This window comes from Callithrix jacchus, chromosome 14 (assembly GCF_049354715.1).
Source record: "Callithrix jacchus isolate 240 chromosome 14, calJac240_pri, whole genome shotgun sequence".
NCBI classification, from domain to species: Eukaryota; Metazoa; Chordata; class Mammalia; order Primates; family Cebidae; genus Callithrix; species Callithrix jacchus.
In genome coordinates, this window is record NC_133515.1 from 38,950,365 (window position 1) to 38,965,759 (window position 15,395).

Here is a 15,395-nt window from a genome sequence, read left to right on the forward strand (position 1 = left end):
TGGTATACTCTCACTCTTTGTCACTCTTCATCATAAAAGCTTGTTTGAGGTACTCTCTTTGTATTTGCTTTTGCTTCCATTGTAACTTATTTGTATTCTGTTTATGAATGCTGCACACACTGATTTGGCTGCTTTCAATCCCAAGTGAGTACCACTTTGTAAACACTGGAATTTAAAAATGTTTGATAGTTGGACCCTTTCTGAAATTTTCCATGTTGTATTTCTTTCATATTCATCTCAACTGGCTTTCAGATAAACCCTACAAAGTTTTCAATATAAAAGAATTGATAAGCATAAGCAGAAGGCATCAAAGGTGGTCCAAACACATTGGGTAGTGAAAAGACATCTGAACTCCCCAGGCTCAAGCACCAGCCAGGAGTTCCCTAGCATTTGAGCAAGAAGCCCTGAGCCAGCCTTCCTGCCCGGCTTCTCTGTCTTCATCATTAATTGTACATCATGTTCTTTTGGTCACTGATATGAGGAAAGGCAGTAGATGACCCCAGTTTCTAATAAATGAAGGCTTCCTCAGAAAAATCCTAACAAACCTCTGGGTTTGTGGAGCTTCTAGGAATATTCTGTCCTGGGTCAAGTCAAAATTCCTTAGCCACTCAGCATCAACTCGCCTGGAAGTGAGCAACATAGCTGGGCCCTGTGGTCGTATCAGCCCTGTGGACAGCTTGTTGGAGGTTTGGAGAAGCCCCAAGACATACCCTTCTTCTTTCTGGGTTTCTAACCAACTGTGGACAGCCAGCAGGAGCCACGTCAGGCTTACACTGCATTTCAGACATATTGCCAGCAAGCTGGCTGGCAGGCCCACTCCCTCTCTCCCCAGACCTGCTGCCAAGGGACTACTTGGTCTGCCTTCACTGGAGGGGGACGGTGAGACAGGCCTGGCCTTTGCCTCCAACCTTGCAGTTCAGGAGGAAGAGAGAGGGCAGCAGGCCTCCAAAGCCTGGCTTTCTGTGGGTGGCCACATCCCTGTGGAGCCTGGCCCTGTGAATGAGGAGCAGGGGAGGCAGGACAGACCACAGAAGCGGGGAGCAGGAGGGTCCACATGGAAAGGAGAGACGAGCAACTGGGATTCCTTGAAACTCTCCTGTAGACCTTCATGTGATTCACATACAATTAGGAACACTGAGGCCAGGATAAGGAAGTACCCAGCAAGGGATGCAGAGACACCCGCTGAGAGCAGCACATTTGGGTTCCCAATTCTGCTTCAGGGCCTGGACCTTGGTTTAACTTTCCTCAACTTGCATTTGGCAGATTAGAAAAGATAATATCAAAGCAACAAGTTCTGTCAGGACTAGCTGACCTTTAAGAAAAAGCACATATGGGCCGGGCATAGTGGCTCATGCCTGTAATCCCAGCACTTTGGGAGGCTGAGGTGGGCAGATTACTTGAGGTCAGGAATTCATAACCAGCCTGCCCAACATGGTGAAACCCTGTCTCTACTAAAAATATAAAAAATTGACCGGGCGCAGTGGCGTGTGCCTGCAGTCCCAGCTACTCGGGAGGCTGAGGCACGAGAATCTCTTGAACCTGGAGATGGAGGTTGCAATGAGCCAAGATCACGCCACTGCACTCTAGCCTGGGCAACAGAGCAAGACTCCATCGCAAAAAATAATAATAATAATAAAAGGAGGGCTGGAAGAGAAGGGCTGTATCTGTGGAGGTGAACAGGTCAGGGAAGTTCACTCTGTAGAGCTGGGAAGTTTATAGGCTCTGGACCAGCCTTCCTGGGATGGGATCATGGCTCCAAGCATGAGCTGTGTGACCTTGGGTGAATTATATAACCTCTGGGCCTCAGTTACCTCATCTGTAAAGTGGGCATATTTGGTGAAGATTTGGGAATTAAATACATGAATATATATGTAATGTCTTGGCATAGTGCATGGCATAGAATAAGTTTTTTGAACATTTTTAAGTCTAACGGCCCAGTGGCCAGTGGGGATTCACAAGGCACATTATCCGCCAGCTTGTCTTAGCACTTTGTCCTGACCCCAGATTCCCTGTTTCAATTTTTAAAACCAGCTATCATTGTCAGGCAGGTGCTGTCCTGGCCCAGCTGGTCTGTCAGAGTTGTGGCCTAGGCTCTGTACCACCAGGCCTTCCCTAACTGGGGCAAAGTCAGGAAGGTGGAGAGGGAGCTGCCCTCACAATGGAAGCCAGGCCTCAGCTCTAAGGAACTGGAGGGAGATGGGAAGGGGCTGGGAATGCAGCTCCTGGCCCCACAGCTGCTGACCCTGCCCCGTGTCATGTGCTCATCCACAGTGAATACAACCGTGTTCAATGCTTCAGCCCCACTGGCACCAGACACCAATGCTTCTCTGGTAAGTACGTTCCTCTTATGTCAGACATTTGAGTACTTTTGTTCATTGGAGGAGTGAGAAAACATTTTGGAAATGAGACCAACTATGGCCACCGAGACTTGCAGAGGTCAACTGCAGCCATACAACAGGGTCACCTGCAGAACTTTGTAAATGCACACTTTTTTTTTTTTAAGGTATACAGTGTAAATATCCCACTTAAAAACATGCCTCATTCTGTTAACTCCATGTTTTTTGTTTTTTGGGGGTATTTTTTTTTTTTTTTGAGATGGAGTCTCACTCTGTCACCCAGGCTGGAGTGCAGTGGCACAATCTTGGCTCGTTGCAACCTCTACCTCCCAGGGTAGAGACAGGGTTTCACCATGTTGGCCAGGCTGGTTTCAAGATGGGTTTCACCATGTTGCCCTAGTTGGTCTCGAACTCCTGGCTCAAGTGATCTGCCTTCCTCGGCCTCCCAAAGTGCTGAGATTACAGAAGCAGACCACTGTGCCCAGCCCCATGTGTGTTAATAATATGATACAAGCTCGGTGTAGTGGCACACGCCTATAATCCCAGCTACCTGAGAGGCTGAGGCACAAGAATTGCTTCACCCCAGGAGGCAGAGGTTGCAGTGAGCCAAGATTGTGCCACTGCACTCCAGCCTGGGTGACAGAGTGAGACCCTGTCTCAAAATAATAATAATAATAATAGTAATAATAATATGACACACACACAAAGGAAGGGGAGGTAGAGGTGAGGAATGGTAAATAGGGCTGCACAAAGCTTTAAGCAAAGTCTCCCATTCATCTTTCTGCCTTCTTCCTTCTCTTTCTTCCTAGGACCCCCAATTCCCAACAGTGCCACTCTCCAGCCCCAGAGAATTTATTAGTGTTCCTTCCTCAATGAATCGAATGTGTCCTTTGCACAACCTTAGTCTCTGGGGCCTAAGGTATGGTCTGCCTTTTCAATAACGACAGTGGTGTCTTCAGGAGCCAGCATCCCAGCCATAGTGGCTTAACAATAGGAAGTTCAATTCCAGGTGAAGGTAGCACCTGGTAGGACTTGGGGGACATTTGTGAGCTTTTACTCTCTCCAAGGTTGCTTCTTAAGTTATTCCTGCCTAGGCAGTTGACTGCTCTTTCTACACACATCCCAGTTGGCAATTTAACTTAGTATTTTTCAAAGATCAGGGGGTTTTGCCCAGTCTGGAATGTAGTGGAATGATTATATTATCACTGCAGCTTCAAATTCCTGAGCTCAAGTGATCTTCCTGCCTCAGCCTCCTTAGTAGCTGGGACTATAGGCATCAGCCACCATGCCCGGCTAATTTTTAAATTTTTTGTAAAGACAGGGTCTCACTGTGTTGCCCAGGCTGGCCAAATATCTATTTTCAGAGAGAAAGAACAGAATCAGTCAGTGCCTATTTCTGAATCCCTATTATATGCAAGGTGCCGTGTGCACTGAAGGCTAACAAAGACATCTGAGAAACCAACACGGTCCCTGTCCTCAAATTTGTTGTTAATATATTTGTGGAGAAGAACCTGAAAAGTTATAGGACAGCATAAGCACAATGCACCATGCATTAAATATAAGCCAAATGTGTACTTCAATCTTGAAGGCAGGAAAGAAGGCTGCTGGAGAAGCCAAGGAAACCCTCAAAGAGGAAGTAGAATGCAATCTGGTCTTGAAGGTTGGGGAAAAGTTGGCTCAACAGAGAGAAGCACATTCCAGACTGAAGGAATAGCATAGACAGAAGGGCAAGAGAGGAAAAGCACAAAATCTGTGCAGAGGCTAGTGGGTGGGCTAGGCCAGCTAAGACGGGGTGAGGGTGGGGCTTGGACAGGGAACCACAAGAGACAAGCTGGGAAAGGGGTGTGGGGCCAGACCAGGGAGGGCAGCAGAGGAATGCTACCCTGGAGGTAACATTTTAAGTTGCTTTGGTGATTGAGGGATGCAGCTGACACTCAGTAGATAGGGCCCAGAATGCAAGACAGTCCTGTATGTAACAGTTGTGTGCCATGAAGAACAATTTCTGACTTCCTTACTTGTATCAGCTATCTATTGCTGCATAACAACCATCCTCAAATTTAGTGGGCAAAAGCAGCAGCAGTTGTAATTATAATCCTCATGACTCTGTAGGTTGGCTGGCTGTTCTTTTTTTTTTTTTTCTTTTTGAGACAGAGTCTCACCGTCACCCAGGCTGGAGTACAGTGGTGCAATCTCAGCTCACTTCAGTGTCCTCCTCCTAGGTTCAAGCAATTCTCCTGCCTCAACTTCCCAAGTATCTGGGATTATAGGCACATGCCATCACACCCAGCTAATTTTTGTATTTTTGTAGACACAGGGTTTCACCATGGTGGCCAGGCTGGTCTCAAACTCCTGACCTCAGGTGATCTCCCCACCTCAACCTCCCAAAATGCTGAGATTGCTGGTGTGAGCCACCACACCTGGCCAATCTTAGAAATATATATATAAGTATATATAATTTATATATATATAAATTTGCTGTTGTGTATGCCCTAGATTTTAGGCATCTGGGACACCAAGGTGGGGAGTAACTGAAATGACTCAAGAAGGGACTGAAAAAGGAATGTGAGCCCTCATATGTGAAAGGGTGTGACAGAGGGGATGAAGGGGAGAGAATAAAGATGAGACACTCCAGGAAGGAGGCGCGACAGGACCTGTGGTTGGTTGATGGGAGCCAGGCCTGCTGAGGGGGAAGCCATCCTCCCTCTGCACTTTTCCTCCTTGCTAGCACAGCAGTGCATCTTAGAACACAATGAAGAAACACATGTGAGCTCCTAATGTCCCAGGGAGCTTGTCATTCCTTGAATCAGCTGGTCCCCAGGAACATCACTCTGTTGCTGAGGTCACCATCATGGACGGGAGGGCTGGGGTTCCTCAGAGGGTGGGAAGGTATGCCAGCTGCCTGGGAACTGCAGGGGGAAGGACACAGCTGACCCACCAGGAAGATGCTGACCCATTCTCTCCTCTGCTTGGTCTCCAAGTACAACCCCCTTAACCTCACAGCGCTGGACTGGTCCCTACTGAGCAAGAAAGAGTGTCTGAGCTATGGCGGGCGCCTGCTTGGGAACTCCTGCAAGTTTATCCCAGACCTGGCGCTCATGTCTTTCATCCTTTTCTTTGGGACATACTCCATGACCCTGACCCTGAAGAAGTTCAAATTCAGCCGCTATTTTCCTACCAAGGTAAGCTCATCCTGCTGTTAGGAGGGGACCTGCAGTCAGACCACTGCTGAGTTCCCCAGAGAGGGTTCTGGTCCACTGACAGGATGGACTCCACATGAGCACTGGTTCCCTGGGGTTTTTCAAGTTAAGTCAGAGAGAACTGAGTTCCCTTGTTGGCCAGTCCCCTTGACAACACTTGGTATCATCAGGCTTTTATCTTTAGTCTTTCTGTGTAGTAGTATCTCGGTTTTTTGTTGTTTTTTTTAAAAATTTTTCACTTTTCTGATGATTAATGAAAGTGAAAACACAGTTATTCCTGTATTTATTGACCATATGGCCAGCTGACTTTCTTTTTGGAAGTACCTATTGAAATCTCTTGCACATTTTCTTTTTTTTTTTTTTGAGATGGAGTCTCACTCTGTCTCCCAGGCTGGAGTGCAGTGGTGCGATCTCAGCTCACTGCATCCTCTCTCTCCCAGGTTCAAGTGATTCTCCTGCCTCGGCCTCCCGAATAGCTGGGATGACAGGCACCTGCCACCACATCTGGCTAATTTTTGTATTTTTAGTAGAGATAGGGTTTCACTATGTTGGCCAGGATGGTCTCGAACTCCTGACCTCAAGTGATCTGCCCGCCTTGGCCTCCCAAAGTCATGGGATTATAGGCATGAGCCACTGCACCTGGCTCTTGCATGTTTTCTGTTGGGTTGTCTGCCTTTCTAATTTGCAAGAATTCTTTATATATTTTGGGTAGAAATGTTTTTGTGACTATATGTGTTGTGAAATCTTCTCCCACTCTGTGACTGTTTTTTTTCTTTTTACATCCTTAATAGTATCTTTTGATTAACAGAAATTCTTTGTTTTATTGTAATTGAATATATGAAACTTTCCTCAAGGAAAATATTGGGCAGAAGATATTCTTGTATGTTACCTTCTAAAAGCTTCATTGTTTTTCCTTTCATGTTAGATCTACAGTCCATCAGAACTGATTTTGATGTGGACTGTGAGATACTGTTTCTTTGTGATTTTATATAGATAGTCAATTGTTCCAGTATTTTAAAAAGATCATTCTTTCTCCATTGCTTTGCAATACTTCCTTTGCCATGTATAAAATATTCCTGTATGTCAGGGTCTGTTTCTGGGTTCTTTATTCTGTTTTACCAGCTTATTTATATATCAGTATCACAGTCTTCATTTCTGTAGCTTGTAAGTCTTTATATGTTTGTCTCCCAAACTCTCTCTCTTTGAGAATATTTTCTTGGCCCTTTCCATTTCCACATGAATTTTAGAATCATCTTAAATTTCACCAAAATAAAAACTTATTGGAATTTTGATGGGATTATCTTGACTCTGTATGTCAATTTGGGAAGAATTTACATCTTTCAAATTTTGAGTGTTCTGATTTATGAATATGGTATACTTCATTTATTTTGGTCTTCTTTCTTTTCATGTTTTATATGTTTTGATCTTGAAGTCTGGAACATTTTTTATTAGATTTATTCCTAGGTACTTGATTTTTTTATACTATCATAAAAGCTAACTGCTATTTTATTTATTTATTTTTTTGAGAGAGAGTCTCACTCTGTCACCCAGGCTGGAGTGCAGTGGCACGATCTCAGCTCACTGCCACCTCCACCTCCCAAGTTCAAATGATTCTTCTGCCTCAGCCTCCCAAATAGCTGGGACTACAGGCACCTACCACCACGCCCAGCTAATTTTTGTATTTTTAGTTGATACAGGGTTTCACCATGTTGGCCAGGCTGGTCTTGAACTCTTTACTTCAGGTGATCCGTCCACCTCAGCCTCCCACAGTGTTGGGATTACAGGTGTGAGCCACAGCACCTGGCCCTAACTGCTGTTTTAAATTGTATTTTCTATCTGTTTGTGGCTGGAATAAAACATTTATTAATCAAAACAGCACTTGCATATGTAAGCAGTGACTGTGCCCTGGTGGGGGTACTTGGATGAATCTTAGCAACACTTTCCCATCATAAACTCTATTACTCTCCCCTAAAGCCATCTTAACTAAATATTGCAGCTGCTACTGCTTCTAATCATAATGATAAAATATCTGCTATAAATAGTTGAATAATTCTCAAATTTCCTAAAGACTGAATAAAAGGTGCCTTAGGGAGCTTCATAGTATATTAACTGAGTAAAAAATAATTTGCTTACAGCTCAGGTGCATCCTCAAGACAAGTTCTCTTCCTTCCTCCCCATTTCCAGCCCAGAGCATATCCCTAAATCTCCTCTTATGTAAAAATTCTCAAGCAGTTGCTATATCTGAAAATATCTATCTGTTGCCTGAAAGATAAAAAGTAATTCATGTGGCATGAAGTTCTTGCATCACCAACTTTTTTTCCCCTCACGTTACTTAAAAGTTGCTCAGTTGCCTCCTGAAATTTTGGGTTGCAAAGAGGAATGAGGCCACACCATTTCATACTCATCAGATTGGAAGATAAAGATCTTGGGACACCAGATGTTGGAGATGAAAAGCAGTAGGTAGAAGTGTAAACAGATACATCAGAGCAACTGGCACTCTCTGATTAGATTGGACCATGTGAAGTTACCCATATTTGGTTGTTGTGACATACAAAAATATGGCAAATTCATATAGTTTTGAACTGTATGCTAGGAATATTACAGAAAAGGAAGTATAAACCTAGTTTATAGGTTTATACCAACACTACTTGGTTCTTCTGTGACTAATATTTATATAATCATAATAATTTAAAGCTATTACTAATTTTCAACTTTTGGAATTGACTTATAGATAAAACACACAAGGCATGTGTTTACAGAACAAGATATGAGTGTTCTCAGCTTTGACAGTGGAAAGGTCAAAGTGGAGGTATCACAGGAAGAAAGGGAGAAGGGGAGGAGAGAGGTGGTAGGAGAATAAAAGCAGTGGTCCTCACCTTGCAAGATGGAGAATGAGAGATATTAGCCAAAGCTAATGGAAAGAGAGGTTTCATTATATAACTTGAAAGTACAAAGGAAATCCATAGGAGCTTAAAATTAACTATCAAAGATTAAAAATAAGGAAAGGACAGGAGGCATAGTGTAAGTAAAGCTAAATTCTAAACAATAGATAATCCCTTAAATTAGTAAATGAAAATATTAAAGTATATGCATGTTAGTTAATGATATGGAGGGAACTTCCAGAACAAGTAAAGTCAAGCAGACATAGCGGGTGGATCTGGAAGGTGGGGCTGGATTGAGAAAAGGGGAGGTGGGAGACTTTGCTTTTCCCTGTAAGTCTTTTTCTACTCTGTGGGTTTTTAACCAATTACAGATATTATGTTAATAAAAATTTAAAGAGAAGAAGGGAATGCAGAGAATGAAGTCATTCTCTGAAATGAATGAATTCTCTGGTCACTTCTCTGAAAAGATATAAAAAGGGCCATAGGGTAGACATTGGGAGATCCTCTGTCATGAGACTTGTAGACATAGAGTTGGCTTGGAGGGGAGATTGGAGGACATTGATTCAGAATGGGCAGGAAGGTCAGGTTTAGAACTTGGTCTAGGAAGAGCCACCAGCTTCAGAACCTGGCCTAGAAGGGCCTCCTGAGAAACAGAGGAACAAGAAGCTCTTGGTGGACAAAAAGTCTGAGAGTAGCCAATGGTCCCAGTGGAATTGGAGAGCCTCCCTCCCAGCCCAGGTGGGGCACAATAACCTGTCACAGGTTTATAGGAGCTAAGGTTTGCTTCAGAGTTCAGCCTTTGCCCTCATTACACCTTCTGGGTGCCCCAGTTCAGACTGTCATACCAGAAAACATCTTCGGCAGTGGCTGCCATGGCCACATGGATCATAACAACTCGCACATTGACTACTGTGTGTAAAGCACTCTAAATGTGTCACAATCCCTCCCTTTGAGGGACATACCACCATCATCTCCATCTTACAGAGAAGGAAATTGAGGCTTGGAGAGATGGCATGCTTCCCCAAGCTCATATCAGTTAGCAAGGAGCAGAGTCCAGATTCGAGCCTAGTTCTGCTACCTTCAGAGCCTAGACTATAACAGTTCACCTATTTGCTGCCTGAGGACTGGGGCTACTGGGAGCTGGGTGGGTTCTTCACTCACTTGCTTTCACTTGCTCATATTCTGTCTGCAGGTCCGGGCCCTGGTGGCTGACTTTTCCATTGTTTTCTCCATCCTGATGTTCTGTGGAATTGATGCCTGTTTCGGCCTGGAAACCCCCAAGCTGCATGTGCCCAGTGTCATCAAGGTTTGCCCCTTGCCCCCCCCAGGCATCCAGTCTGCCTGCCCACCAGCTGCAGATTCTTTCCCCTCTGTGCTGATCAAACTCTCTTCTCTCAGCCAGGAGACCATGTTAATTCTCTGTCTGTGCACCACCTTTCCTGAACACTGGCTCCCAGGAGCCGGTCCTTTGAGGTAGGGTTGGGAAGGGTGAAATATTCACCATGAAATCCTGATCTGTAGCCATGAGGTGAGGAAGGCACTGGAATTCACCCTCCAACCCAGTGGAAGCCTCTTGATTCCTCTTTGAAAATCTCCAGTTCCGTGACCTCTGGCACTCTACAAGCTGGCCCAAATGGGATCTGTTGAAACTGATCCCTTAGAATAGTGATTCTCAAAGTGTGATCTTCAGACCAATATCACAGCATCACAGTCAAGGAGAACTCGTTAGAAATGCAATTTCTCAGCCCCACCTGTGGAATCAGAAAAGCTGGGGGGTTAGACCAGCAATCTGAATTTTAACAAGCCCTTCAGGTAACCTGGAGTATGCTCAGGTCTGAGAACCACTGCTTAGAAATTACTCACTCGTCCAGAATCAGTGACATATGCTTGTAGCTAAACTCAGACCTACTCCTCATAAGAGCACCAGCCATCTCACCAGAGTAGGAAGTCCAGATGTCCAGATTCTAGAACTTCCCCTCCCTGTCTTTAAGGTCTTTTTTTCTTTCTTTCTTTCTTTTTTTTTTTTTTTAGGCAAAGTCTCACTCTGTTGCCCAGGCTGCAGTGCAGTAGTGCAGTCACAGCTCACTGCAGCCTCAACCTCCTGGACTCAAGTGATCCTCATGCCTCAACCTCCCAAGTAACTGGGACTATAGGTGCATACCACAACACCTGGCTAATTTTTGTATTTTTTTGTAGAGATGGAGTCTTCCTATGTTGCCCAGACTAGTCTTTAACTCCTGGGCTCGAGTGATCCTCCTGACAAAGTGCTGGGATTACAGGCATGAGCCACCCTACTCAGCTTCTGAGGTCTTGACCTTCAAGATATTATTGTTTCAGGGTTCTCCCAAAGAGCTTAAACACATCTCATATAACTCATGTTGGCCTGGAAATTAAAGTAACTCTTTTTTTTTCTTAAATTAAAAAAAGATAAAATTCAACCCAGCTCCTGCACAGATAGTTCCTCATCTTTAACATGCAGAACTGAACTGATGTTTGGCGTTCTACAGACAATTCTAGAATGCTCCCATACAGGTCACTCAGGAGAGGCAGAAGCAGCTGGCTCTGAGCCCACCTATTTCTTTATTTTCTGTTGGGCCTCATTTCTGCTGTTTGTTATTTGCAGTGAGTGCATTCTCTCTCCTGGCTGTCCTCTGATCCACACCTCCACATTTTCTGCCCAATCTCAGGGCTATTGCAGCAAATTATCTCCTTAGTTTTACAGACACTGTCTGCATACATGCTCCTTCTCATGTCTGAATTTAGTCTAAAGTTGTGGGTACCTAATATGTTAAGGGAAAAGATTTCACTTGAAAAGTACCCCAGGTCAGGGAAAGTCGAGGAGGTGGGACAGCAGGCCAGGTGGCAAGTGCCCTGGGACAAGTGAGAAAGGAAAGGGCCCCTCTCTGTTTGCTCCCACTCAGCCTACACGGCCTGACCGAGGCTGGTTCGTGGCCCCCTTTGGAAAGAACCCGTGGTGGGTATACCCAGCGAGCATCCTGCCCGCCCTGCTGGTGACCATCCTGATCTTCATGGACCAGCAGATCACTGCCGTCATTGTCAACCGGAAGGAGAACAAGCTGAAGGTAAGGCCGGTATTAGGAGCAGAGGGTTAACCTCTTTCCTCCAAGAAAGTCAGAAGGAGCAAAGGAAGAAAGAAGCAAGTCAGAAGGAGCAAATGCTTTGGGCCAGGAAAATATGAGGACAGAAGACTGGAGTTCCCACTTGGGGTGTTGAGGGGGAAATGTGACCTCCGGTATGTTGAGGGGGAAATGTGACCTCCAGATGTGTGTAAGGCCACCAGGGCTGGAGTGACTTTCTGAGGACCAGGACCAAACTAGGCTGAGCCACTGGGCACAGGCTCCCTGTCTTTCCCAAAGTGGCCTTGAGTTCTTATCTCCCAACATGAACCTGAAAATCAGCAGATCCTAACGGGGGCACAGCCTAGAACACTGAGGCAGAGGAACTTCCTTAGCCTTCCTGGTCTCTGCAACTCCCCACCCAGCCTGTGAGCCTGAGAAGACTTGGGCCACCCCCTTCCCCATCTTAGTCTGGACCACTCTACGTGTGGCCTATCCCAGCTGGGGTTGCTCACTCAGGAACTGCAGAGACCCTGTGGCCACCTTCTGGGCCCTTCTCCCCAGAGATCCAAACCCAGGGCCTCTCCAAGCTTGAGCATCCCTCTCTTCCATTACCTATGTCCCTTAGGCAGCTAACCCTTTCAGATGGTTAGCTGGGACCCACCCACCTCTGCAGTCCTTGCAAGGTGCACCTCAAGCCTCGTCAGTATCCTCTGGAAGGCAGGGGGAGCCCTTGAACAATGTAGCACAGAATGGCTGCTTCCAAGAGGAACCAGCTCCCCAGAAACTTCTCCCTCCCCTCCCCCACCCCTGCAGAAGGCAGCTGGCTACCATCTGGACCTGTTCTGGGTGGGCATCCTCATGGCCTTATGCTCCTTTATGGGGCTCCCCTGGTATGTGGCTGCCACGGTCATCTCCATTGCCCACATCGACAGCCTCAAGATGGAGACGGAGACCAGCGCCCCTGGGGAGCAGCCCCAGTTCCTGGGAGTCAGGTAGGAGGGGTCAAAGCCTAGGGATCACCCGACAGGGAGGGGTTCACTCAGGGAGGAGAAGCTGGCTTTGCCTGTCTCGCCAAAGGATTTGGACAAAAAGCGCCCAAGCACTGACGGCCCAAGAACCACAGGGACCGTCCCTGGAGGGAGGGAAGGAGAGAGACAGAAGTCCAACTCTTAAGTGGGGCTTTTTACCTACTGGATTCCAAGCAGTATGCATACCCCAGCCATAAACATACACTCACACGCGCACCAGACACTCACCTGCATCAGTCATCTAAGGTCCCACACGAGGCCTCGTACTGTCCTGCCCTTTTTCTCTTCCTCAAGACCCTGCAGGCCCCTACTGCCCCGACGGCCCTCCTTGGGCTCAGGTCTTGCTTGGTCTCCTCAGAAGGCTATCCCAGGACCACCCTTGCTCCCTGATCTGCCTGTCACTCCTGTTCCTTCACTTGCCCCTTCTCTCATGTGCCATGTTAGGCAGAGAAGTACATCTTCAGTCCCTTAGGGCCTCCAAGGTGAAACCACACCAAACCCTGGCATTCTCCTACGTGACTGCCCTAAGTACTTCTCCCACTATCTCAGGATACCTGGACAGCCCGGCCTGCCCGAATGAAGCTTCTCTGCCCAACTGCAGGGCTCACTTCCCTCCCACCCCTGACACCTGTTCTGCTGGTAGCCAGACCCCCTTCTCCAGATCCTCAATCATTGTGCCCCACAAAAGTGAGCTCTTACAATAAAAGGGCAGAGTAATAGCATTTATCTCAAATGTATCCTCAAAAATAGGGCCACTATTACTGCATATACTGAGGCTCAAGATGGGCAGAGCCCTGCCCAATGCCACATAACTAGCTAGTGGCAGAGCCAGGATCCAACCCACATCAGTTCTACTCAAGTACCCCAGCTATGAGCCACTACACTGAACATCCCTCAGTGCCCCTGCAAGATACCCTCCCCCTGGTCAGGGGCTGCCTGTCTTCCCACATATGGTTCAGCTGGGCCTCAGGGAACCAGGCAGAGCTCCATACAGAAGACCTCGAGGCCATGGCCTTGGACACAAGCTTCAGGCACCCACAGAGGGGGTAGGCATTTCCTGGTACTCCCTGACCATGTGCTCTTCTCTGCCAGGGAACAGAGAGTGACCGGCATCATCGTCTTCATCCTGACAGGAATCTCTGTCTTCCTGGCTCCCATCCTGAAGGTGAGGCCCTGCACTCTCACCCAGGGCCTTGTCATCTAAGAAAGCAGAGTGAATGCCTCAGGCAGGGAGAAGGTCTCCACATAGCTAGGGATCACGAGTCTAACGGCCCCCTAAGAAAGTCACAGTCCACGCCTGTAATCCCAGCACTTTGGGAGGCCAAGGCGGGTGGATCACAAGGTCAAGAGATTGAGACCATCCTGGTCAACATGGTGAAACCCCGTCTCTACTAAAAATACAGAAAATTAGCTGGGCATGGTGGCACATGCCTGTAATCCCAGCTACTCAGGAGGCTGAGGCAGGAGAGTTGCCTGAACCCAGGAGGCTGAGGTTGCGGTGAGCCGAGATCGTGCCATTGAACTCCAGCCTGGGTGACAAGAGTGAAGCTCTGTCTCAAAAAAAGAAAAAGAAAGAAAAAGAAAGGCACAGTCTTGGCTGGGTGCGGTATCTCACACCTGTAATCCCAGCAGTTTGGGAGGCTGAAGCAGGCAGATCACCTGAGGTCAGAAATTCAAGACCAGCCTGACTAACAGCCTGCACTAAAAATCCAAAAATTAGGCAGGCATGATGGCACATGCCTGTAATTCCAGCTACTCAGGAGGCTAAGGCACATGAATTGCTTGAACCCAGGAGGCGGAGGTTTTGGTGAGCTAAGATTGCGCCACTGCACTCCAACCTGGGCAACAAGAGTGAACCGTCGTATCAAAAAAAAAAAGAAAGAAAGAAAGAAAAAGGCACAGTCTTATTAAGCCAAAGTAATATTTCCACACTGTCACCATTGTTTTCTGTGATACCACAGTTGTTGTTGTTTTGTTTTGTTTTTTTGAGACAGAGTTTTGCACTCATTGCCCAGGCTAGAGTGTAATGGCATGATGTCAGCTGACCACAACCTCTGCCTCCTGGATTAAACGATTCTCAGCCTCTTGAGCAGCTGGGATTACAGGCATGCGCCACCACACCCAGCTAATTTTGTATTTTTAGTAGAGACAGGGTTTTTCCATGTTGGTCAGGCTGGTCTGAACTCCCAACCTCAGGTGATGTGCCCACTTCAGCCTCTCAAAGTGCTGGGATTACAGGCATGAGCCACCGCGCCCGGCCAATATTGCAGTTTTTTTATCATCAATCCTCTCTCCCACCCCTCCCAGGACCACTCTCGCCTTTCTGGAGGATACTCTTCCCTCCGAATGTTCTGCCAAGTTCTAGCCCTGCTTAGATCAGGAACTTCCTGAATGGGGTGTGTGTCCACATTGCTGTGGTTTGGGGCTCATGAAGTTTAAAACTTGCAGTGGGAGGCCAAGCATGGTGGTATATGCCTGTAGTACATCTACTCAGGAGGCTGAGGCAGGAGGATCACCTGAGCTCAGGAAATCTTGGGACTTGGGTAACTTTTTCCCACCCAGCTCAAAGCTCCTCTTGCTCATATCCCATCACAACAGCTGTGAGACTAAATCAAATAGGGGTACAATGGAGGCAGGCATCCCCCACAAGAGTCTCTTTCTGGAGAGACTCCAGAAAGCAAGGTGTTCCCGGCAGGTTTCCCTGCTCTCCACTCCAGCCAATCGTCCATCAGTCTCCCTTTCCCTTGATCACTGCCAACACAAGACTTTCCTTTCTTGAATTAAGTTTACCTGTAATTTCCTCAACCTTTTGCCAATACTATTTTCCCTCTTTGAATATCCCAAAACAGCTCATAACCAGGCATGGTGGCTC

At 46.8% G+C, this 15,395-nt stretch overlaps 1 protein-coding gene across 16 annotated transcripts in view; it reads left to right on the plus strand.

The window, feature by feature from the left end:
- The window catches only part of SLC4A5 (solute carrier family 4 member 5), a 136,296-nt gene that overhangs the window by 105,417 nt on the left and 15,484 nt on the right, over positions 1 to 15,395 (plus strand). For 14 of the 16 annotated variants that reach the window (XM_078349014.1, XM_078349018.1, XM_078349015.1 and 11 more), the window contains 6 exons: positions 2,272 to 2,330; positions 5,315 to 5,515; positions 9,608 to 9,721; positions 11,337 to 11,498; positions 12,309 to 12,487; positions 13,616 to 13,688. In XM_078349014.1, the coding sequence (XP_078205140.1) occupies positions 2,272 to 2,330; positions 5,315 to 5,515; positions 9,608 to 9,721; positions 11,337 to 11,498; positions 12,309 to 12,487; positions 13,616 to 13,688 (788 nt within the window). The remainder of the gene's footprint in view (positions 1 to 2,271; positions 2,331 to 5,314; positions 5,516 to 9,607; positions 9,722 to 11,336; positions 11,499 to 12,308; positions 12,488 to 13,615; positions 13,689 to 15,395) is intronic. The other 2 variants (XM_078349020.1, XM_035272186.3) reach the window with 1 other exon arrangement.